Source organism: Urocitellus parryii, chromosome 4, assembly GCF_045843805.1.
Source record: "Urocitellus parryii isolate mUroPar1 chromosome 4, mUroPar1.hap1, whole genome shotgun sequence".
NCBI classification, from domain to species: Eukaryota; Metazoa; Chordata; class Mammalia; order Rodentia; family Sciuridae; genus Urocitellus; species Urocitellus parryii.
Window position 1 is genome coordinate 15,200,981 of NC_135534.1, and position 24,038 is coordinate 15,225,018.

Here is a 24,038-nt window from a genome sequence, read left to right on the forward strand (position 1 = left end):
CAGCAGCCACTGCTTTTAGGTGAAGGGCCCCACAGACAGGGGACTCAGGCCTTCTAACAGATTCACACCAAGGTGCTGTTTATTGAAGACTCTGCTTTGTAGCTCCAGACATACCTCAGTCCACGCCCATGCGCCAGGTGTGTTCTGATCAATAGCTACAAGCCACTTCACAACCTAATATGAGTGAGGCCTGGCTGTCAACCCCACAGAGCTCAGAGCTGAGCGGGACACAGGCAGCGTGGAGACATCATTGTCTCAAGAAGTGCACCCTCACCCAGAAGCGACAACTCTCAATAGAATTGCCTCGTGCTGCCCCAAATCATTGTCAAGACCAAACATCATGTTAACTCTGAATAAGAAATATAACTTCCAGTGCTACCAACCCCTTGGCTGCTCACTGTACTCTCTCCTTACAGAAAAGCCCCTGACTGAAACCAGATTATTCTTAGAATGATGAACCATGAATCTAGCATCAGGGCACAAGGAAATACCTGGACCATTGCCACTGTGAAGTCAGACCTGCCGAGGCAGCCAACATTTGGCTCAGCACAGACTGTCTCTTTTATAAAAGAGAGAGACACCCAGGCAGGCTGAGTCACTTTTTTAGTTGATTTGACTCTCGCTCATGTAGGAGAGGAGAGAGTCCCTCAGGAACATTCCAGTCCTGAGCATATGCCATCTCACTTCCCAGGTCACTCCAGCATCAAGCCCAAAGTGTGTTTAGTGGGGATATTAACTTCAGGAGATTGAACTTAGCTTTCCACAGGATCAGCCTTGGAGGCTACACATACCTGGGTCTTGAGCTCCCCAAAAATGAACTCATTTAGAATACTGCATGCATCTTGGACTGGGGATATAGCTAAGTTGGTAAGTGCTTACTTCACATGCACAAGGCCCTGGGTTCAATCCCCAGCACCACACACACACACACAAAAAAAAAAAAAAATACTAGAATGTTATGCATCTTTTCTCTAGCACTGGGGTATTCACCTGTTGGGTATTACCTTCATTTTGCTAATATTCAAAGGAAGTCCTAAGTCTACCTCAGGAAATTACTAAGCATTTTGCAATGGCCCTTGACATTCCTAACTCTGGTTTGCAAAACCCCAGAGTCCTTAAAAAACAAAGGACCCAGTTGAGACCCTCCTTATGCATATGACTCCTAGAATGACCCCCAGCAGACACAGAAATGGGTCAGGAAGAAGGACTAGAAATTCCAAAGGGCACTGGCTTGACAGTCAGTAAGCCAGGATCTTGAGAAGATTACTTACACTTATGTGATATTGACAAGTTAAGTCATCCTTCTGATCATCTCATCCTCTTCTACAATAAAGATAACAAAGGCTAATGACCATGTGTCTAGCTTTTAGTCTTTGCAGGTATTAACAGACTATAACATAGCATAACAATACAAACTAAATGACCTTAATTGTTATTGTTGTTGACAATAATTATAACAATACAGTCTTGGAAGGAGCAGTTAACTTTTGAGAAGAGACAGTTCCCTGATCCTCTGTATATTTTGTACAGTATAGACCCAGAGAGTCACCAAGGACTTGGAATAAAAGGACTTTTATGTGTCACAGGTGGGATAGCTTCCTGACAGAGTGCTGGGGACCGTCCAAAACAAGCCCCATACTGAGTAATCTGGGGACTTGAGAGGGAGAGGAAGAGTAGGAAGAAAAGGAAAAAGGAAAGAAAACAAACCATAATTGCTTAGTCCTTATATTTTCTACCAAACATAATATCTCTCAATCCCTTGACTGTCTCTTAACACCAATATTCAACTTGCTGTAGCACCGCCCTGTCATTGATCCTGAAAAGTTTTCTGCTAACAAGTAGATTTGAGAAAACTGAGTCCACCACGTGGCGCCCACTTCACCTGCCCACCAGCAGTCACTCCCTGACTGGCTGATCCCTACCACGCTGTTCCAAAGGCCTGGCCTCCTTCCATGGGTCAGAAGGGCTGCAAAGCCTCTAGATCCAGGGCCCTCATCTGAAACTTCAGTGAGACACATCCCTTGATACTGAATTTTCTTCTGATTTTGCTTTCTGTGTGTCTCTTTGAAATGGCAAAAAATGTCTGACTTTTGCTCTTTATCCAACTCTTCAGTGTCTGTCATAGTCAGGATCTGTGGGGTCCCCTCCTCTTTGCCCCTGAAAAGGAAAAGCCCAGATGGCACACTGAGATGAGAGCTCGAGGGAGGGGCTGTTTCCAAAGCCAAGTTCAGGGTGAAGGATGCCAAGGTATGAAGCTGCTTCTATCCATGGGGTGGAAGGAGGAGAGCCCCCCACCCCTTACCAGAGCTATGGCCTTCATAGAGAAGATAGCCACTGCCAACTGTGGATGAGCAGAGAGCACTGGCAGCCCCTGCCTTCCTCTGCCCCCACCATTCTCCTATCAGGCCTCCCGCCAGAAGACGGAGGGCAAGGCATTCATAGCAATCAGTCTTCTGAGGCCCAGAGCACAGAGGAGGCTGGAGCATTCACCTAGACAGACAAGTAGGGGAGAGAGCACGCTCTTCCACCCCAGGAGCACGACTCTCCACATTCACTTTTTTGCAGATATTTTTTGATGTTATCCTGTTTCCATATACTCATCTATTTACTATGCTGTTATTGCTTTGGATTAATAAATTAAAAACATAGTAATAGAAATAATAAACATAGAATATTTTCATTTAATTTTGTTAGAAGATATTTTTATGCTTTTTATGTACTTTTTCTATTATCCTAAGTTTGCTGACTTTTTTCCAATTCATTTTTTTCCCTTCTGCTGCTTTGGAAGGTATGTATGTTGTTTCTAGTCTTCTAACGATGATGGTAGTTTTTAATTCCCTTGAGTCTGTACCCCTCAATGTCAAGAATGGCATAATGCAGAAAGAAAAACCCTTAGAAATCCGTACTTCTCTGTTTCTCCCACCTGTGCCAAAAGGCCTGATTTTTCCACTACATTCCTTCTTCAGGTGAACTCGCTTCTCAGACCTGAGCCCGCAGGTTTGAGAAGGGCCTGGACATAGCATCTACCAAAGGTCAGTGATGTAGTCTTGGAAAGTAAATGGCAGATGGGGACTAGGGTGGCAGCGTGGCCTTCTCCAACAGGATCGGCAATCTAGACAGCAGTATTGACAACACAGCCAAAGTCATCACCTCCACCCCTACCACCAAGGTCATGCTCTGTGACTGCCACCACTTTTACTTCAGTGCTAGAGAAGGGGCTCAGACTCACACAGGGCGGGAGAACATGCAGACTGCCCACCTGTCCACCTTCAGCCTTGCTGATCTCACTGCCACTCACCAAGCCTACCTAGCAGCCAGAGCCCTGCTGGTCACCTAGGGGAACCTGATATCCTGCTCTCCAGGAGAGGGACCACACCTGGGAGGCACATGTGCCAATGCACAGAATGCCAGGCCTAGGCAGGTGAGCAAGCAAATCCCTCACCCAGCCCTGTCCACCCCGGGTAGGATGAAGCCCAGACATGCAGAGAGGCAGAGCGGCCTAATGAAAGGAAAGCTGAACTGAGAGCCCAAAGGATTTGAGATCAATCCCAAAATGACATTTCTGTGGGGTCTTGTCACTCACCTTTGTCTGAGCTTCAGCTTTCTCCTCTCTAGAGTATAATAATATTTACACTTCAGGGTTATTTTTAAAAAAAAATAAGAGGTCATGCATATGAACACTGCCAGGTGATGAGTGCCCGTCATCAGGTACAGCCCGCTCCGGGTGATCTGGCGTTGCTCACAACAATGGTGATGATGTGAGAACTGAGAGAGGTCTTAGAAATCAGCTGCTCTGACCCATAGAGGAGGTCGTGGAAATGGAAGGCAGAGCCAGGAGGGAGGCCAGTGGCCGTTCAGGGCACTACCTGCCAATGCTGACATGCAGCAAAGACAACATGAGGTCCAAAGTAGGAAAGAATTCACCAAACAGTTAAGAAAATAATACATCTGCAAAATCACGCATGAGATGGCTAACGACCACCCATGCTTCATCTGTGGCTCAGCAGTGGGGCGTGAGGTAGTCCTCCTGCTGTCATCAGACAGGCAAAGCTAGAACAGCCTCAAAGAGAGACCAGGCAGCCAGGCACTGTGCTGCACACCTGTAATCCCAGAGGCCTGGGAGGCTGAGGCAGGAGGATCACAAGTTCAAAGCCAGACTTTGCAACTTAGCAAGGCCCTGAGCAACTCTGTAAGACTCTGTCTCTAAAAAATAAAAAAATAAAAAAAGGACATTATTCAGTGATTAAGTGCCCCTGAGTTCAGACCCTGGTACCAAAAATGAGAAAGAGAGAGAGATGGATGGTGCATGTTTGGGAGGACAAAAGCTTCAGCCAAGAGCTTCAAGAGACAGCACTGGTTTTTCAGCCAGAAGAGCTGGGTCTGTGTTGTTGTTCTATCCCCAGTTTGCTGTGTGATTTAAGAAAAGTCTCTTTACCTCTCTAGAAATTAGGTACTTTGGTCAAATGAACTAGACAAGGAAGATTTGTATAACCATAGGAAGGTTGGAATAGATGGGTAACTGTTATAGTATGCTCCTTAGAGCTTCAGGGCCCTAGAGAAGGATTTAAGAGTTCCAGGCTTATGGATTGGTCTCCAGGCAGTGAGAGGCTAAGAGGTGGGAATCTGGACCCCCATTCTGCCTGCTCCAATCAGAGATGCTCTATTTTTCTACCTGATATATTGGTATTCAGAATAACATTTTACTTGGAAAAAATTTTTTTTCCAAAGTATCAACTGATGGACTACATTACTAAGAATGATGCATAAGCCTTCTTGGTGAAGAGCTACATAGTAGTATTTAGGATTTTCAGTCCACATAATCTCTATCACAAGTACTCAACACCACTGAGTAGCATGCATGAAGCCACAGGTAATCCATAAGCTAACAGACATGACTGTGTTCCAATAAAACCTTATTTACGGACACTGCAATTTGAATTTCTTCCACATGTCTTCCATGTGTGATATAACAGTATTCTTTTAATTTTTTAAACGATTTAAACATTTAGAAGCTATCATTAACTCACAAGCCACACAAAAACAGGTGCAGACCATGTTTGGCTGCAGGCATCGTTTGGCAGCCTGAGAACATGAGGATCTCCAGCAGAGAGAGGGAGAGGTGGACAGCTGCCTCTTCAGGACATTCGTAAGATGCCTCACCAAAAATACTAAGGGTCTCGAGTAACAAGACAGAACTGGCTCCCACCAACAAAGGGTCCATTGTCTATTTTTCAGGAATTGTGCAAATTGTTAATTACCCCATTGGGAGCTTGAGGCTGGCCATGTTATGAATATTCTCACCAAGAAAATCAGAGAACACTAAATAAGCTGATTTTTTTTTCTCCCAGAGAGACAGTTGTTGAACAAGCAGTACACCACTGCTAACGTCCAAACAATGTTGTAAAGTTGAAGTAGAGGAAAATTCTTTATCATATTTTATTTTTTGTACTGGGGATTGAACCCAGGGATGCTTTGCCACTGAGCTACATCCCCAGCTCTTTTTATTTTTCATTTTGAGACAGTGTCTCACTAAGTTGCTTAGAGCATCTCGAGGTTGCCAATGCTGGCCTCAAACTTATGATCCTCCTATCTCAGCCTGCGGAGTTGCTGAGATTACAGGCAAATGCTATGGTGCCCAGCACAATTCTTCTAACATTAATAGAAGTTTTTCTTAGTGCCTCTGTGCCGGTGTAACAATTTAATAAAGACTGGGTACTTTGTGAGTAAAATAAATTTGATCCCCCAGTTCAACAAACTGGAAGATCCAAAATCAAGACTCTGGCATTCTGTGTCTGGTGGGGACCTCCTTGTGTTTGATGTGGTTGAAGGCAGAAGGGTAAAGACAGGCCTAGCTAGTTCCCTCCGTCGCTTCTGTAAGGCACTAACCCATTCATAGGGACAGAGCCCTGTGACCTAATCATCTCCCCAAAGGCCTCACCTGTCAATACCACCACAAGAGAGAGGAGTTTCAAGGTGAATTTGGGGAAAAACATGTGTTTAAACCAAAGAAATCTTCAAATCAGGAACGACTTATTTTGTTGTCTTTTTATTAGTGCAGTAGAGTTATATATAACAGTGGAGTTCATTTTAACATCATCATAAATGCATACAATATAGTTTGCTCATTCTTAATCCCCAGTACTTCCCCTTCTCCTCCTCTTCTTCCTCCTGCAATCCCCCACCTCTACTCTACTGGTCCTCCTTATACATCTTTGTCTGTTTTTAATTGATGCATTATGGTTACACCTAAAAGTAGATTTCAATACAATGTACTCACACATAGCATAAGTTGGTCGGTTTCATTCCACAGTTGCTCCCTTTACCCATCCCTTGTCCCTTCCCCTCAATGCCTTTCCTCTACTCCACCTTCCCATTTTTATTTTCATGTGATCTCCTTCTTATTTTTTTTTCCTTGTTTTTCTCTAGTTTTCACAAATGAGAGAAAACTTTGGCTCTTGACTTTCTTTTTTAACTTTTTTACTTGTTCTTTTTAGATATACATGACAGCAGAGTGTATTTTGACATACATGCCTGGAGTATATTATTCTAATTTGGATCCCATTCTTTGTGGTTGTATAAGATGTTTCACTGCTCGTGTATTCATAAATGAACATAGGAATGTTTTGTCAGATTCACTCTGCCATCTTTCCTGTTCCCATCCTCTCCCCTTCCCTTCATCTCCCTTTGTCTAATCCAACAAACTTTTATTTTCTGTCCCTGCACCCCTGCCCTTGACTTTCTGAGTCTGGCTTATTTCACTTAGTGTGATATTCTCCAGTTCTATCCATTTACCAGTATATGCCATAATTTCATTCTTCTTCAGAGCTGAGTGAAACTTCATTGTGTATATCTACCACGTTTTCTTTATCCCTTTCATCTGTTGGTGGATATTTAGGCTGGTTCCAGAACTTGGTTATTGTGAATTGGGCTGCTATAAACATTGGTATGCATGTATCACTGTAGTATGCTAATGTTAATTATTTGGGATAAACACCAAAGAGTGGTGTCCCATTCCTAGCCTTTTGAGGAGTCTGCTTTTCAACGTGGTTATACTAATTTTCCATCCCATCAACACTGTGTAAGCATACCATTTTCCCTAGAAATCATTATTTGTATTATTTGTATTCTTGATGACTGCCATTCTGAATGGAGTGAAATGAAATCTCAGTGTATTTTTTGATTTGCATTTCCCTGATTATTAAGGATGTTGAACATTTTTTCATATATTTGTTGCCCATTTATACTTCTTCTTTTGATAAATGTCTGCATAGATCATTTGCCCATTTATTGAATTTTGCTATTTAGATTTTTTGTTTTAAGTTTTGGGGGTTTTCTATATATTCTGGATATTTATTCTCTGTTGGAAGAGTAGCTGGCAAAGGTTTTTACCCATTCCGTAGGCTTTCCCTTCACACTCTTAATTATTAATTATTTCTTTTACAGCCCTACCCCCAATCAAGAAATTTCTGGACAGGAATGATCCCTCTTGGCTGGAATCCCTCAGGCTAACTCAACAAAAAATTTTTATGCCACAAGCATGTATTAAGAAATGTCCAGGCACCTTGGAGTAATAGGGGATAGGAAATGGGCAAAAAATATGTGCTTGCCCCCCAGGTGTTGACCTTCTGATTGGAAAGAGCCACAAATTATCATAAACATCAGGTAGAGTTTTGGAGAAAATGCCATTAGCAGGAGTAGCCCAAAGCATGGGGTAGATAGAAGACGGACTTGAATGGATAGATGAATAGATGTGTGGGTGGGTGGTAGAAAATTGGATAGGTTCATATTCACAGAGCAGCATAACTCTGAATCTATTTTAGACAAAACCCAATGCTTCTAGATTCCCATTGCCTTGATTTTCACTTGGCTATCCAGCCCCCATAGATGAACACAACTCACAGCATGCGAAAAGAAAGGGTTCTTTTTTTAATCAAAATTAATCAAATGTGTGGATATCAGGTTCCCCCCCCCAAGCACCAGCAAGCTCAGATATGGGGGAACTGTGCAGTAGCAGTGAGGAAGCACCCCAGGACTGGCGCTGCTCCTGTCCACTTTCTGTCTCCTTGTCCTCTCTCAGGTGCACCATTACACCAGGAACGTCCACCTCACCACCAGAACCCAGGAAGAGATTTCTTCACCAAGGATGGTGAGATGCTGACAGCATTTGACATTAGAAACATCGGCAGTCCTCCCAGGTTAGAGAAGATAGAAAGTCTTTGGACATTCTGATTTTAGGGGGCCCCATGGAAAACAGTTACCGATAAATGAGAGAGCTGTTACCTGAGCAGAAGAGCACTTATAAGTAAGCTCTGCACATACAGGAGTGTTTGTTATATTGAACCTACTTGGTCAAAAGGGGTGAGTTATTAACCTACACATCTCTGAGTGGAACCTCCCTAAGCCACTCCGAGGCTCCCCAAATGAAGAAGCTTACAAAAGACAGAGAAAATGAGAAGATAAATTGTATTTCCACTGCAGATCCAAGCTCACCCTGAGGTAGCTAATGTGTCCTCCTGGAGTTGCTAGGAATAGTCAAGAAATAGTCAATCGATGCTGAGCTTTTTTTTAAACAATGGGAAATGACCCAGGGAAACCCTTCAGTCCTTGGCCAGACCCCACAGCAGCTCAGCGCAGCAGAGGGGGGAACTCTCATGTAAGTGCAGTTACACCTCAACTCTCAGGGCAGGCCTCCTGCAGTTTTCTCTATTACAGCAGCTTGAACTCTCCCTTCACTGGGCAGCCAAAGCATCTTCCGCAGACCAGTGTAGTAAGAATAAAAGTAGAAGATTTCTCCATCGGGTAGGCACGTTCTTCTCCCATTGTAGAGATTTCTAACTATTTCCCTCTGGTCCTGCTTTTAGTCTGAAATGTCTGTTTCCATGCGTTCATCTATCCTGCTCCATTTCCAAATTCCTCCACCCTGGGAGGAGGAAACTAGGTGGCTGGAGAGCAGGGAACGGAACACAGGCAGAACCTGCACCATGGCTCCACAGACAAGAGCTGCCGCCCCTGGAGGTGGAGGTGCTTGCTCAGTGCCACCGTCTGAGGTAGCTTGCAGCTCGGTACTTCCCTCTTGGCTCATTTCTCCTTTCCCAGGCTACAATATCCTTTCATCATGCCTTTCCAAGAAAATTTATTCTGCCAGCATCATCTGAATCTCAATTGTTCTCCATCTGCAGTGATTTTGCCTCTTGGAGAACCATCGCATGTCTGAAGACCATTTGGGGTTGTCACACCTCAGGGGAGTGCTCCTGGCATCCGGTTGGTGGAGGACAGTTGCTGCTAAACCTCCTGAGATGCACAGGACAGGCTCCATAACAAAGAATTTTCCTGCCCCAATGTCAGTAATGCAGAGGTTGAGGAACCCCAGGCTTAAGAAACTCGTGAGTGGTGCTGAGGCTTGGATAGTTTTTGTAATCTTTGCTTCTCATTCACTGTGGAGCTTGATTCTGTCTGGGCTGGGGAAATGAGTTTTTTTGAAATACAGACGGAAGGATTCGTTGAGCCCAGAGTGAAAGGCACACTCCCCAGCTAATACTTCACCATATTATCCATCTTGAGTATTTGCTGTGCACTTACAAAGTTCGGGCCACTATGATATCGCTTCACTTGGATTGTCTCACTCAAACTCCACACAATTTTCAAAACAGATGTCACTACTGTCCCCCGTTTATTGAAGGGAGAACTGAAGCCTGGAGAGGTGAAACTCAAGGTCACCCAGTCCACACATGGCAGAGCAGTTCTAACCGAACCCTGTCTCCATTTCCCCCACTAGACGGTGAAATTGTCGAGAGCGCATCCTTACCTGTTTCAGCTTCCTTCATGCCTTTGACAGAACATAGTATGTGAAACACATTGATAATTATCTGAGAAAGAGAGGGAGGGAAGGGGAACAAAAAGAGAGGGAAAGAAAAAGGAGTTAAAGAAGGGTTTGATTTTAAAGGGAAGGAGTGGGAAAAAGTAAGAGAGAGGGAGACACCTGCTAGGTGAGGGGGATACTGCTGATCCCTAAAGCCTGATCGCAGACTACTGAGTCTCCCCTGCAAAGTCCCAACCCTCTCTCCCTCCTCTCCTGCACAGGTGTACCCTCTGCAATCTGCAATGAAAAATGTCCTGTGGGAACAAGGAAGTTGACCTAATTTGACAAGATAAAATGCTGCTACATTTGGCCATGTCACCAGGTAAGGAGGGAGGCTGGCCCTCACCAGAGTGTGGCCAGCAGCAGCAGCAGAGTAAGCTTCAGATCAAACCTCATGTTCACATCCAGGGAAGATCCTTCAGTGAGAAAAAGCACCAGAACAAGGAGACCAAAAAGATGGGGTCAATGTGTCCTTCCCGCGGGTTACACTCACATCACTTAAGCCTCGGACATCCTTTTTTTAAATCAACCATGAATTTACCCAAATCCTATAACTAGTTTAAGACCTGGCACTTGGTAGTCCAAAAACATTGAAGAAAATCCCCCTGTTGACTTAAACGTATTTTCCTAAGATGTCATTCATTCATCAGGTACTAAGTGGCACCTACTGTATACTGCCATGTACAAGGGTAGCAACAGCCAAGGAGACACAGTCCCTGGACTCCTAGAGCTCCTGATGTGTTCAAGTACAATGACGTTCTGCCCCCACCCTGCCCTCCTAGCTCAGCTCTCTTGAGAAAGAAACTAGACCATGAAGCCAAGTTATCAGCCGTAGTAAAAGTTTGAGCCTTGAGAACAGTGGAATAAGTAATCCTGAAGAGGCGTGTGCAGGGAGACTTTTCACTGAAGGGAGCGGTGTGTGATGCAGGCCTTAATCTACGAGTGACATCCTAAAGGTAACAAGCCATAACAAGGACAGCCCAGGCCAAGGGGTGAGTCAGGAAAGATTCAAGGTTTGAAAGCAAAGAGGAGGATCCGTGGGCAGACTGAGTTGAGACTGTGATGTAGGAAGCAGGTGACCAGATCACAGGGCCTCACTGGTGGACCCAGGCACACAGACTCTATTCTGTAGGAAATGAGCAGCTGCTGATGTGCTCACAGAAAAGCCAGGCATATGTTGCCGTGGGATTAGGGGAGACGAACACATGGTGGACGTACTAGAAAGGAGGATGCTAGGAAGGGGACACCAGGTCCAAGGCCCCAGGAACTAAAGAAGCCACCGAGTTGGACAAAGTCTTTTCTTACACTGAAAACTCTTTCTGAGAGGGTGGAATCGTTGGGAATACTCTTTTCCCTTCTAAAGGAAAAGGTGCCACTCAATGAAGCCAAGGAGAAGCCACTGGGTGCTGAAAAGGATGGGAGAAAGATAAATAAGAAGGAATCCTTAGACTTGGAGATTAAGGGTACATGGAATAAAAGTCTCTAGAAGCAAAAATAACTCAAGCCAGGATAAGTGGTTAAATGGGAGGGACTGTGTGACCATTTCAGGGCCCAGCTGCAAAATCTATCCTATCACTACGAAATACAAAGCTCTGTCAAGTTCTATCACTGGAATGCTTTAAGAGACTGGTGGCTGCATTCTAAAAAGAGAAGCTTTCTTGTAGCTGGGCATGGTGGTGTCTAGCTGCCATCCCAGCACTCTGGAGGCTGAAGCAGGGGGAATCCCTTGAATCATGGAGTTCAAAACCAACCTAGGAAACATATAGTGAGACCCCCATCTCAAAAAATAACCAAATTTTTTTTTAAAAAAGATGGATTCCTTGTAAATGCTAAGGACTTCATAAACATTTATAAAATAGGTTGTTGGGTAAATAAATGCACAGATTAAGTAGTTGCAACTATTAATTACGACAGTGCAGCGATGGTCGTTCAATTCAAAAGGACGCAGCCCGGAGAGGAGGTTGTGTAGGTTGCTCAATGTTACTTCATGATAGTCTGACGCAGGATAAGCAGCCACCATGGGGATTTCTGCCATCTGTGCCTTTGGCTCCGGTTCCGGGGACATCGCACAATCTGGAAGGCCCACTGCAAGGAGACGGAAATACTCAGAGCCTCCTGCAAAAGCCACCACACGTCGTGGAACCGCTCAGCTGTCTCCAGGAGCCTCCCTGCTCTGCTCTCTGACCCAGTTTCTTTCTCCCTCAGAGAGTGCCACACGCCAGAAGTGTCCCGTGGACCAGGGGCCCAACGGGAGGAAGACCCGGCGCACCACAGATACCCTGGACGTCATGTCCTAGCAGGAGCCCCTCAGCACAGCGCGGGCCGTCTGTGCAGCCCTGCTCTCCCCGTGGCCCTGGCCATCCTAGGCACAGTCATCAGGCACCAGCACACCCCCATTGTCCGAGCCAATCACAGCCAGCTCAGCTACCTCCCACTGTCCTCCTTGGCACTGTGTTTCCTCTGTCCCTTCATGTTCATTGGCTACCCAGGTCCCCTCACCTGTGCTATGCACTAAGCTGCCTTTGGGGTCACCTTCACAGTCTGTGTGTCCACTGTGCTGGCCAAGACCATAGTGGTAATGGCAGCCTTCCACACCACAAGGCCAGACACGGAGATCAGGGTGTGGGCAGAGCCGATGCTCCCTGGCACCTCCCCAATGTCTGTTTCCTGCTCCAGACGGCCTTGTGCATACTCTGGGTGACCAGATGGCCCCCACAGCCCATAAACTCCACAGAGCCTGGATCCACGGTGACTTTGAAGTGTAATGGGGGTTCCTTGGAACTGTTCTATGCCATGCTGGGCTACTTGGGCTTGCGAGGTCTGCTCAGCTTGCTGGTAGCCTTCCCTGCCCACAGGCTGCCTGACACCTTCAATGAAGCGAAGCACATCACTGTCAGCACGCTGGTCTGCTCCATGTCTGGGTGTCCTTCATCTCTGCCCACAAAGCAAAGACACCGTGGCCGCGGAGGTCTCTGCCGTCTTGGCATCAGGAGCAGGCCTCCTGTTCTGTCTCTTCGTTCCCAAGTGCTACATCATCCTTCTCCACCCTGCCAAGAACACCAAAGGACAAATGCTTGGCAGGCCTCATCCCAAGTGAGGAAAGCAGAAGGGGATCACAGGAAGTCCTGCTTTCTGGGGAATGCCCTCTTCACTCCCTACCAGGGGGAACACTCCTTCCTCTGAGCCCCATCACACTGGTCCAGGACCCCTGCTTGTCCCCAGCTGCCTCTGTTTTGTATTTCATCCCATCAGGGGAGATAAGACACATTTGCAAAAAAATACTGTCCTTGATGGAAGCAGGTGGTGTCTTTCATCCTTCGGGCCCCTAAGCACAGAGTCAAGGCCAGGGACACAGAAGAGACTGATTACGTCTGATGGATCCACTTATGCAAAGTTAGCACTGGAGGAGACCCGGGAGAGGAGGCATGGAGACAGGGGGGTTGAGTGGAGTCCAATAAATGTGGTTCAAATTCTCTGGCTCCTCCCTTTGTAGCTGTATGAACTTGAGCAGGTGGCTTAACCTCCCTGAGGCTCCGTCTCCTCCTGCAGAGGATGAGGCTGAGCTCTCCCCTCCAGGTTGTGGGGATGATGAAATGAGAAAATAGTGAAAGTGCTCGGCACACGTGAAACACATGAAAAGCAGAGAGTTAAAGACACCTTGTCTGCTCTGACCTCTTACAGATAAGGGAATAAGGGCTCAGAGAGGACCAATTTACTCAGAGCATCACCACTATACACAGGTTAAGAGGCAGATGCACAGGACTCAAGCCTTAGCTCTGCCACTTAGCTGCGTGACTTTGGACAAGTTACTTAGCTTCTCTATACCTCAGGAGGAGAGCAATAGCACTGACCTCATGGAATTATCAGTGAGGAGTAAAGAATTAATGTTTATAAAACATTTTAAAGAGTACAAGGCACATGGTAAGCACAAACAATTATCTGTTAAATAGTTCAATAAAATGACGAATAGTGGCAAAATCTGGATATCTTGTTTTATTGCCAAATGACTTTTTTTGAGACCCTTGCTCTAAGCTAGGTCATAGGGAGGGGGGGGGGGCTCTGTGGAGAGTCTAAAACATATTCTTATAGGCAAAAAGCTTGGGGCCTAACATTTCCAACTTAACCTGTTTGAACTACCCTAGAAATTTTCTTCTAAGTAAACAACCTGTCCCTGCTATGGTTAGCTACTTGCCTTTTCATAAATGAGGACAGGTGACTGTCACAGACCCCCTGGGCAGCACCTCACACTGAGCCCATGCTTCACTCTAGGATCAGAAACCCTCAGAGAAGCAATTGTGTTTTCAGAAATTTTCTATTTTCTGAAATGTGCATTTTCCCGGACATAATTTCCTAGTTTATCTTCACTGCACGTGGATCTACCATTAGTAGCCACTTTGAAAACATTGTCTGTTGATACCTCCACTTTTCGTATGCCCCAGATTCTGATGGTAGCTGTTTTTTTTTAAGAGAGCGATAGTTTTAATTTTGTCATCTAAATAATCACACTCACAAGAGTGGGGTTTTCCCCCAGTTTTGTTTCTTGTATAAGGTTTTATTAAAACAAGATTCACTTTATACGTGCAAGAGCCTTCCTGATGCAATTTGTCTCAAAAATATAGACTTATTCCTCAAGAATCCCAAAATAGTAGATTTTATTAATACTTCCCATGGAGTTATTCTTAGAGTAGTTCTCAAAATTCAGAAAACAGTACTTGTGTTTAAAGTTGAATTCTTCTTGCTAGCATAAATGAGTACTACGTAACGCAGTGCATTTTCTTTTTCTCAGTCAAAACCCAATAGGTATTGTGTTAATGTCTCCTCGAGTTAAGTGCCTGGAAGTGTAGAGTCCTTCTATTTCATTCAGGTGAATTCTTCCATTTGATCCTGAGAAGTTCTCACTTTAGCACTATTTTTGCATCCCATAGTCATTGAAAAGAATCTAAAGCACATTAGTGATATAATACTCAGTAAAAGAGCCAGGCACAGTGGCACACGCCTGTAGTTGTAGTGACTCTGGAGGCTGAGAGAGGAGGATTGCAAGTTCAGAGCCAACCTCGGCAACTCAGTGAGGCCCTATCTCAAAGTAAAAAATAACAGGGGTTGGGGATGTATTTCAGTGGTAGAGTGCCCCATGTTAAATTCAGAGTACCAAAAAAAAAAAAAGTAAATGCAAGGTTTTCAAACTGCATGACCTGTGCACTCCCTATTAACAGAGGGAAAGACAACAGCTCAAATGCTATTAAGCAAATCTGTGGTGTTGAAAGACACTGCCATGTCATCTGGCCAGTTGAGGAACATCGTCAAAGAAAATCTGTCCTTCCCCCCAATCGGTCCCAAGTTCAATATTTTTTCTTCCATTTACTGTAGTTTCTGGAATCCACATTCAAATGGTGATTATACATGCCTTTAGGAACGCAATTGGTACTTCTAGGGAACTACTTGAATTGTAATTGTCTTTTAAAGCATAACTTAGAACTGGCATTGCCATAGAGATCTCTTTAAATCAATTTGCAAACACCATCTGATTTGGGAGAAGATCAGTCTATATTTCAAATCACAGAATGCAGATTTTACAAATGAACATAAATCACATGGAAAATCAGCTCTGATTCTGGGAATTTCATCTGTGGTGGAAAGTGCTGGTTGTCTATCAAATTGTGTTTTCTTCCATTTTTTACAATAAGTAAACTGGGCATCTGGTTGCCCACCTAGAGACTAATTTTACTTCCTTTGTGATTAGATGTAACTTATGACTCGCTTCTCACTGAAAAAGGTGAGTGGAAGTGTTCATTACCACATCTGCTCAAGATACTTTAAGGCACAGAGTGTGTCTCCCCCAGGTTTTACTCTGGCCTCTCTTGCCCAGTGTTGACTGTGCAAATAGCAAGAAGTTTCTAGATCAGGGGCTGCAAGTCGTCTCTGTCACAACTACTCAGATTAGCTATTGTAGCAGAAAAATGGCCTTAGTTGTCATTATAGCAAGACACATGGATGTGATTATGTTCTAATAAAACTTAATTTATGGACACTGAAATTTGAATTTTATGAACTTTTGTGTCAGGGAACATTATTCTTTTAATTTTTATTCAGGCACTTAGGAAGGTAAAAACCATCCTTATCTCACAGGCCATTAAAAAGCATGTGCTGAGCCAGATTTGGCCTGCTGGCTTTACTTTGCCAACATCTTAAGGAAGGTTGACCCTATGAGATAGAAAGAACTTGAACCTTGGAATACCTGCTGCTCAGAGCTACCCATCAACCTGGAACCCTCACCTTGGACTTCTGCCAGGAAGACAAAATATCCCGCATTCTTAACGCTACGTTGTAGTTAAGTCTCTCTTGTTATAGCAGCACAGCATGTTCCTTTAACTATTGCATAGTCTATAACTCCTGGGTACCCAGCCACACCTCCCTTCCATAGTCCTTACCATGCTCCTTTTGGATACCCCAGAAAAGGAGGCTGGGTATCTTCCATCCGCCTCCTCACTGTCTCTTCCAGGACTTGAGGGAAAAGGCTCGGCCCAGGGCTCCCTTCACCTCCTTGTTCCGAAGACTGTAGATGAGGGGGTTGAGCATTGGTGTGACGATGGAGTAGAAGACGGACACCACCTTGTTGAAGTTGATGGAGGAGGCCACTTTGGTCCGGACATACATAAAGAAAAGAGTGCCATAGAAGAGGCCCACCACTGTGAGGTGAGCCGCACAGGTGGAGAAGGCCTTCCGGCGCTCAGCAGCCGAGCGGATGTGCAGCAGCGTCCAGACGATGTGGCCGTAGGACACGGCGATGACGGTAGAGGAGGCCAGGAGCACAGCCAGAGATACCAGGAAATCCACCGTCTCCTTCAGGGTGACATCCGAGCAGGACAAGGCCAGCAGGGGTGAGGCATCACAGAAGAAGTGGTCCACAACATTGGGGCCACAAAATGCCAGCTGAGACATGAGGTAGATGGGCAAAATGGGTGTAAGGAAGCCTGCCAGCCAACAAGCAGCGGCCAGACGGATGCAGGTGCCCCAGGACACCAAGGACCCATAGCGGAGAGGCATACAGATGGCCACATAGCGGTCATAGGCCATGGCGGCCAGCAGGAAACACTCAGTTGCCCCAAGGAAGGTGAAGATGAAAAGCTGGGACAGGCAGCCAGCATAGGAGATATACTTGCCCCCCTCGACCCCAATAAAACCAGCCAGCATCTTGGGCACCGTGACTGAAGTGTACAAGATTTCAAGGCAGGACAAGTGTGTCAGGAAGAAATACATGGGTCTCCGGAGCCGGTGGTCAAGGCCCACCACTAATATGATGGCCAAGTTCTCTACCAAGGTGAACAGGTACATGGTGAGGAAAAGCACAAAGAAAAGGAGGCGTGCCTCTTGCACCCCAGCAAAGCCCACCATGACAAACTCTGTTACTTGGGTCCAATTTTGGGTATATGGCTGCATAGGTGGGAGGGAGAACTTGGTAGACTCATAGCCTTCTCGATGATGAAAACTCCAAGAGAGCCTAAGAGGATGTCGACTATAATACCTTCCAGGGCAGAAAAGGAAGGTGAAGTCAGACACTGCCCCCACCCACAAAGAATGCAAAGTCCGAGGGGCACGGGAAAATGGACAATTTCAGTATGAAAATGAAACGGGTTGAATAGGATTGAGACAGGATATTATGGAAGGAAATAGCAGGGAAGCTCAACAAGTCTTGAGGGGGTCTTCCTGGAGGAGGCAGTAAACTTGAACCTGAAAAAGAGGTGTGAGTTCACGAGATAAACAGTAGAGAAGTAGAGAGAATGTTGCAAGTATAAAATCGCAAGCACCATAGAGGACATTGTGGATTTGTCAAGGGAAAGGAAAAGCTTGCTTCAATCCAGGGGCCACAGAGGGCCAGAAGAGTTCTAGGAAGGACAGCCATCCTTGCTTTTTGCCCTTCAGAAGGAGCGAGTTTGGCGGATAAGAAAAGAAGCAGAGAGGCCAGATTGGGAAGTTGTTGTGAGTATAACATGGAGTGATATTGGCCTTAACTATGGAACTGTCAGGAGATCTGGAGAGTGAATGTAGCTATTAAAACATAGAATCCACAAGATTGAGCTCAAATACAAGCTGGATCATCCCATTGTAGAAACATAATAAAAATGAGGTACAAAGAGATTAAACTCCTATCTTAAGAGTAAAGGGAAAATGTAGTATCTCCATTCCTACAGAAGTTTTCAAATGTAACCCAAAGCCAGGGATGGTGGTACATGCCTGTAATCTCAGTGACTTAGGAGGCTGAGGTAGGAGGATCATAAGATCAAAACCAGCCTCGGCAATTTAGCAAGGCCATAAGCAACTATGTCAATATAAAAAGGGCTAGGAATGTGGCTCAGTGGTTAAGTGCCCCTGGGTTCAATCCCTGGTACCAAAAAAAAAAAAAAAAAAAAGCAACCCAAAATTCTTTGACACTCTTCCCACTAAAATATGGGATCAATAGCTATTCCCTTGAATCTGGGCAAAATAACATGGAAGTGATGCTGTGCCTGTTTTCAGGATCAGAAGAAACTGTCAGTTTTCACTTCCTGCTTTTTGGAATCCAACCACCATATTGTAAGGAAGCCCAAGCAGCTTGCAGAAAGCCCAGATAGATTAGAACTAGGGCCCCTACCCTGGCCAAGCTGCCACTGACAGCCAGCAGTAACATGCTAATGTAGGTGAATAAGAAGTCTAACAAATATATCCTTTAATCCCCGGTTAGGACTGCCAGACTGACACCAGCCTTCCCTGATGAACCCTCCCCAATTGTTAATTTGTGAGCTAAATAATTGGTGGTTGCCACTTTAAGCCTGAATGAGAGTTTGAATCCAGGTTTGCCAAGTTCTTTAAAGCCCTTTCCCCTCCTGCTTATAATTAAGCAAGTTCCTTCTGGCTTCAACATCCCGTGATTTCCAGATGAGGAAAGCAGGCAGAGATACAAAAACAAGAAATGAACAGGTCAGTGACTTCAGATTCCTGTGCATATCCTCACCATTTCTAAGTCCAAGCTGCAACATCCTTACATGCCCTCCCTAGAGGAGATGTTCACTGTACACAGATGCTGTAGAAGCCTGACTTGACAGCTGTTAAAAACAGATTTTGGAGTAAAGTTCTCTGAAATGTTCTCTCTTCTCTGTATTCAGGAGGAACATGAGATGTAGAGTCACACAGATCTGGAATCAGCCTTGGATCTGCAATACACTAGCTTGGCTGTCTCATATATGAATTGTTACTATTATTCTAAATCTTCCCTGTCCTTCCAGCTGTGACACAAGTTTGTTAGTCCTATCTTCATTTGAGTGCCTTTTACTTCCCTCATTCCCCCCAATTTGTATGCACATCAGGCCAACAAGTACAAAAACACACCTGCTCTGTACCAGGAACCTTGGCAGATACTGAAGAGCATCCTGGTACAGAGCAGGTGCCCGCCAACAGCCAACCCGAGGTCAAGCACAGAGCCTTGTAATTCTCTGATCCATGGCTTAGAGTATGCCAAAACCTGTGGGGTTCATATCGGGTCCAGATTAGATCCACTGAAAGAACCTGCTTTATTACTCAAATGAGAAGGAGGAGAGAGAAGTAGGATGTTTCAGACAGAGAAAGTGCAAAGATTCATGCTCTCCCAGTATGGCATAGTTGGAAAGGGACTACATTTTCACCTTCTTGTATCCACTCAGGGATGCATGTCATCTGTGGCTGGGATTTTTTTTGAGAAGCGTGTGTGGCTTCCCTGTTCTTTCCCCATTGTGAAGCCAAAAGATGGAAAGAGCCCGAATTCCCTGCAGAATACAACTCATGTCTTCCTGAAACAGAGAACATCAAGCTTTTTCTGTACAAGGCCAGACTGTAAATAATTTAAGTTTTGGAAGCCACAGATAGTCTCTGCCACATATGGGGGGGGGGGGGGTTTGCAAAGCTTTAAAAATGTAAAGATCATTTTCAGCTCATGAGCCTTATAAAACTGGGCTACAAGCTGGGTATGGACCGTGGGCTATAATGTGCTCATCCCCATCCCACACCGGACTGTTAGATGAACAAAAAAAAAGAATATCATCAGACTGTGGTAAGCTTCAGTTACCCTACTTGATGGACACACCACCTCTGCCACCACCACGCAGCCAAGCTGTTACCAAATCATCTATTTTCTCTTGTTCTGCAGAGAGATGGGGTGGGGGATAATTGACACCCAAGAAGGTATAGGTTGGACACAGGTGGGCAATTGCAGCCTGATTTTTTAAAAAAAAAAATGTTTCTTTATTGTTTCTCCTATCCTATTATCTACTTAACAAAGTGCAAAGCGACCTTTTCTTGAATTCCAAATTGAAGGCCAAAATCTAAACAAAACAAAAAAAAAAATCCTAAGAATGAGCTTGAATTCTACCAGCTCTTCCTCTACTGTCTGATACCTCGTTGCATCCTCTGAAAGACTCAAGGGATGAACTCTAGCTGTCAAATGGATTGGATGAATATATTGAGAAAACCATTCATAAAGTTTAAATGAATAAAATAACTGAATGAATGTCCCATCACTGCACTTACTAGCATTCAGGTATGTACCACTTAACAACAGGAATATGTTCTGCAGACAGCATCATTAAGCAGTTTTGTCATTGCATGAACATTGTAGAGGTACTTACCCAAACTACAACAGCTATGCCATCACTAAGTGTGGCCTGTTCCTGCAATGCATGACTGTATGTTAATTCACTTCCATTCATTAAATAAGAGAATCTCGGGATTATCTAACTCATGGCAAATTTTGAAACCCACAGCATTCAAACCCATTAACTCACTGATGTGGTGTATGCACACTTGCATGCTGACCATTTCCCCACTCAGCATTCGTCAGGGAGACCCTCCGTGCCAGGCGTAGGACAGGGCATCAGGCCTGTAACAGTTAATAGGGGCCAAGCCCTGCCTTTTAACAACCCAAGATGTGATGAATCTGTTATGCATCCAAGAAAACAAAATAGGGGACAATTAATTTGGCCTAGAAGAAAGAACAGGGGAGATTAAGAAGCCAATATCCCAACCAGATCACCGTGAGGGTGGTGGAGGCCAGACAGAAGCAAAACCAAGAGCAGCATTGGGAGAAGAAGGCACCCCAGAGGGAGAGGCCTAAACCTCATGAATAAGACCAAGCGAATCACAAGGAGATGTGCACAGGAAGGCAGGAGACTACCTGGTGCCTTCAAATCCCAGGCCCTCCTCCTAACTGAAATGAAATAAAAGAAACCCAGATGGAGGGTGATGCTTACCACAATGGAGTAAGTATATCTGATAGGATCACTTCAGACAGCGTAATGAGAAATGCCGTCTGAACAAGAGTTCAGAATGGGCCCTGCCTCACCCCACAGCATCCAGATCCTGCTTTGCATCTCCATCCCCTCCACCTCCACAGGCCAGGTGTTGGTAGGAAGGTGAACCTCTCACCAAAACAGAGAAGGGATCATAAACTGTATCCCTCCCATGGGCCAAATTCTGCCAGACTCCTGTTATCTTATTTTTTTCTTCATAACAATATCATGATTCAATGGTATCCTATCCTTGATAGGAGTGTTATTTGTCCTTTTTTCCTACCACTGAAAAAACTGAGGTTCAGGAACAGTCAATAACTTGCACTAGATTAAAGAACTCTATGTAGCAGAGAGAGGAGCCAAATCTTGGGGTATCTGATGTGAAAATTGTGCTTTCTGTCCACACCATGCCACCTCTCTGCTATTCCATTTCACCAAATGACATGCCTACAAGCCCTGACTCCCAGCCCTGACTGTGAGGTTAATTTCTTGGCAGCTCACAGCCCTGCTGGCTGCAGGAACCCCCTGCAAGCTGCAGCAACCTGCAGGAGCCCAGTGAGGCACCCAGACATCATCTTCCTCTCTGAGGTCAAGAGAACTTCATCAACCAAGTGCCACATAGGGAGCAAGTGGCCAAGGGGAGAGGAATCGGTCACACAGGACAACTACTAAATAAGGAGAGAGGCCACCCAGGAACTTGACCCAATTTGGTGTCCTCAAAAGATGGTGTTTCCTTGGCTGAGATTTTTTTTCTTACAAATATGGAAAAAACAGTTTGGGATTCATGCAGGGAAATTAAAAACTTAGTTCCTGAAGCCATTAGCTTGTGTGGCTCTGTGACAAGGCTGGTAAAAGAGACTGAATTTCTCCATTTCCGTTCTCTCTACCTGGCCCCTGGGAGACTTGTTCCCAAAGGTGAAAGGGATGGAAAATGAGCTTACTGAGATCCAGGTCATGATTTCAGAAAATAACCACCAACCATGGTGAGCGAGCAATGGCAGGTGGGTGCCATGAGGCAGACAGAAGGGGCCCCAGGATGCCCGCACCTGCTGTCTGCTTGTCCTCTGCTGTTCTTCCCTGCATGGCTGATTCCCAGCTCCCACTGCAAAGAGGCAGCCCGTCTCACGCAGATGGTCCCCTGTGTCAACAGCACTGTCTCAAGAACCACAAGAGCAGAGTTTGACCCTGGCTCCATCTAGTACTAGCGATGATTTTGAGAAAGTCATTTAAACTTGCTGAACCTCTGTGTCTCCATCTTCAAATCAGGAGAGTAACACGCACATTGCAGGCGTGGTCTCAAGATGGAGGAAGCAGCATCAAGTGAAATCTCAGGACCTGTGCCATTCTTGTTCCCTCTTTCATCTCTATGTGGCTTCCTCTGGCGCTTCCTTCAATTCTGTGCACAAGGCCACCTCAATGGAGAAGTCACTTCTGACCACCTGTCTGAAAATGCAACTTCCCATCACTCTCTGAGCCCCTCTCAGCTGGAATTTCCTGGTCACAACTTCCTTTTCAACTGATAGGTATTTATTTGCTCGACTATAATCTCTCTCTCTCTCTCTCTCTCTCACACACACACACACACACACACACACACACACACACACAGAGAGAGAAGTTCCTTGAAAATAGTGCCTTTGACAATTTGCTCATCATAGTGTTGCCAATACCAAAAAGAGTCCCTGGCATGTAATCCACATGCAATGAATATGTTGATGAATAAAAGAATAAATGCATGTTCCTACCATTATGTTGACCCAGAGTACTTAGTTCTCTTTCACCTTCCAGCCACCTCTTTTTGAGGAAATGGGAAGAAACAGAAGCCCACCTATACTTACAGAAGAACCGTCCAATCTGGGTGAGGTCCATGAAACCATGCTGTCACTCAGCTCTGAGATCACTGGATGCCTGCAGGGATGACACCCTGTGTGCCTAGAGCCAGCCTACTGTCACTTCCCTTGTATGGGAGGCAAATTGAATTGATTTTTTTTCTATATAATTTCTTTTTTTCTTAGCTGCTGAATTGGATTTTAAATTCCCTGGAAAGCTGTACTATATTAGCTGTTTTTAAACTCTGGTCTAGCATGCCCTATATTTCCTCCATCGCCAGAGAGCTGGGAAGAAGAACAAAAAGAACATAAGCTTTGCTCTTATCAGCTAGTAAGTGATGAGTCCAGATCAGAAAACAGCCCAATCTGACCTCTCTCCAGTCATGGGGGCAACGGAGACCCCAGAGTCCTGTTGAACTGGAGAGTCCACTAGATCAGGAAGGAACCACGGTGGGAATCAAAGTTTCTAGCTTCCAGTTCCTAGTCTCAAGAAAGGAATAACAATCCCTGTTCTTCCTGCCCCACTCCCCACCTGCCACGCCCCAGACATTCTGAAACTCATTGAGAGGGATGTGTCAGTTCTTTGAAAACTTCAACGTTACCTCTGGGAAGACCTTACTGTCCTGCTTCTCTGGCTTATAAACCATTTGATCACCGCAGCATTTCACTGGATGGAAAGCCGAGGACTGGGGAATCCGGGGCTCCCCAAGTGGTCGTGAAGCTGCTCTGGACTAACAAGCAAATGGATTTCATTTACACTGAAGGTTTATTTGAGGTGGCTTGAGGGAGGCAGCCACAGATAAAGAGACCTAAAACCCCCCAATGTCCCTCTCTATGTGAGGGACCCTTACTCTCTGTGAGCATAAGGTACTCCAGAAGCCAACAGCCTACGTCCAGGTGTGCAAAGGTCTCTAGAGGAACCACTCACCTGTCCCTGCTACCTCTTCCTGTCGCTTTCTTCTCTGGATGGAACACGAAAACCAAACATGCTCAGAACTCTGGAGCTGGTGGGAAGGGCAGGTTATTGGATCCCATTGTTGAACAGGGGACCCCAAA

General features: G+C 45.2%; 1 protein-coding gene across 1 annotated transcript; it reads right to left on the minus strand.

Moving 5' to 3' along the window:
- Positions 1–16,342: 16,342 nt before the first annotated feature.
- Or6q1 (olfactory receptor family 6 subfamily Q member 1) lies at positions 16,343–17,296 on the minus strand. The gene has a single exon (XM_026406603.2). The coding sequence runs from the start codon at positions 17,294–17,296 to the stop codon at positions 16,343–16,345; it is 954 nt and encodes a 317-aa protein (XP_026262388.2).
- Between the last annotated feature and the right edge of the window lie 6,742 nt (positions 17,297–24,038).

Bases quoted from the DNA above. Each gene is read 5' to 3' on its own strand.
- Or6q1 (XM_026406603.2), bottom strand. From the start codon at position 17,296: ATGCAGCCATATACCCAAAATTGGACCCAAGTAACAGAGTTTGTCATG.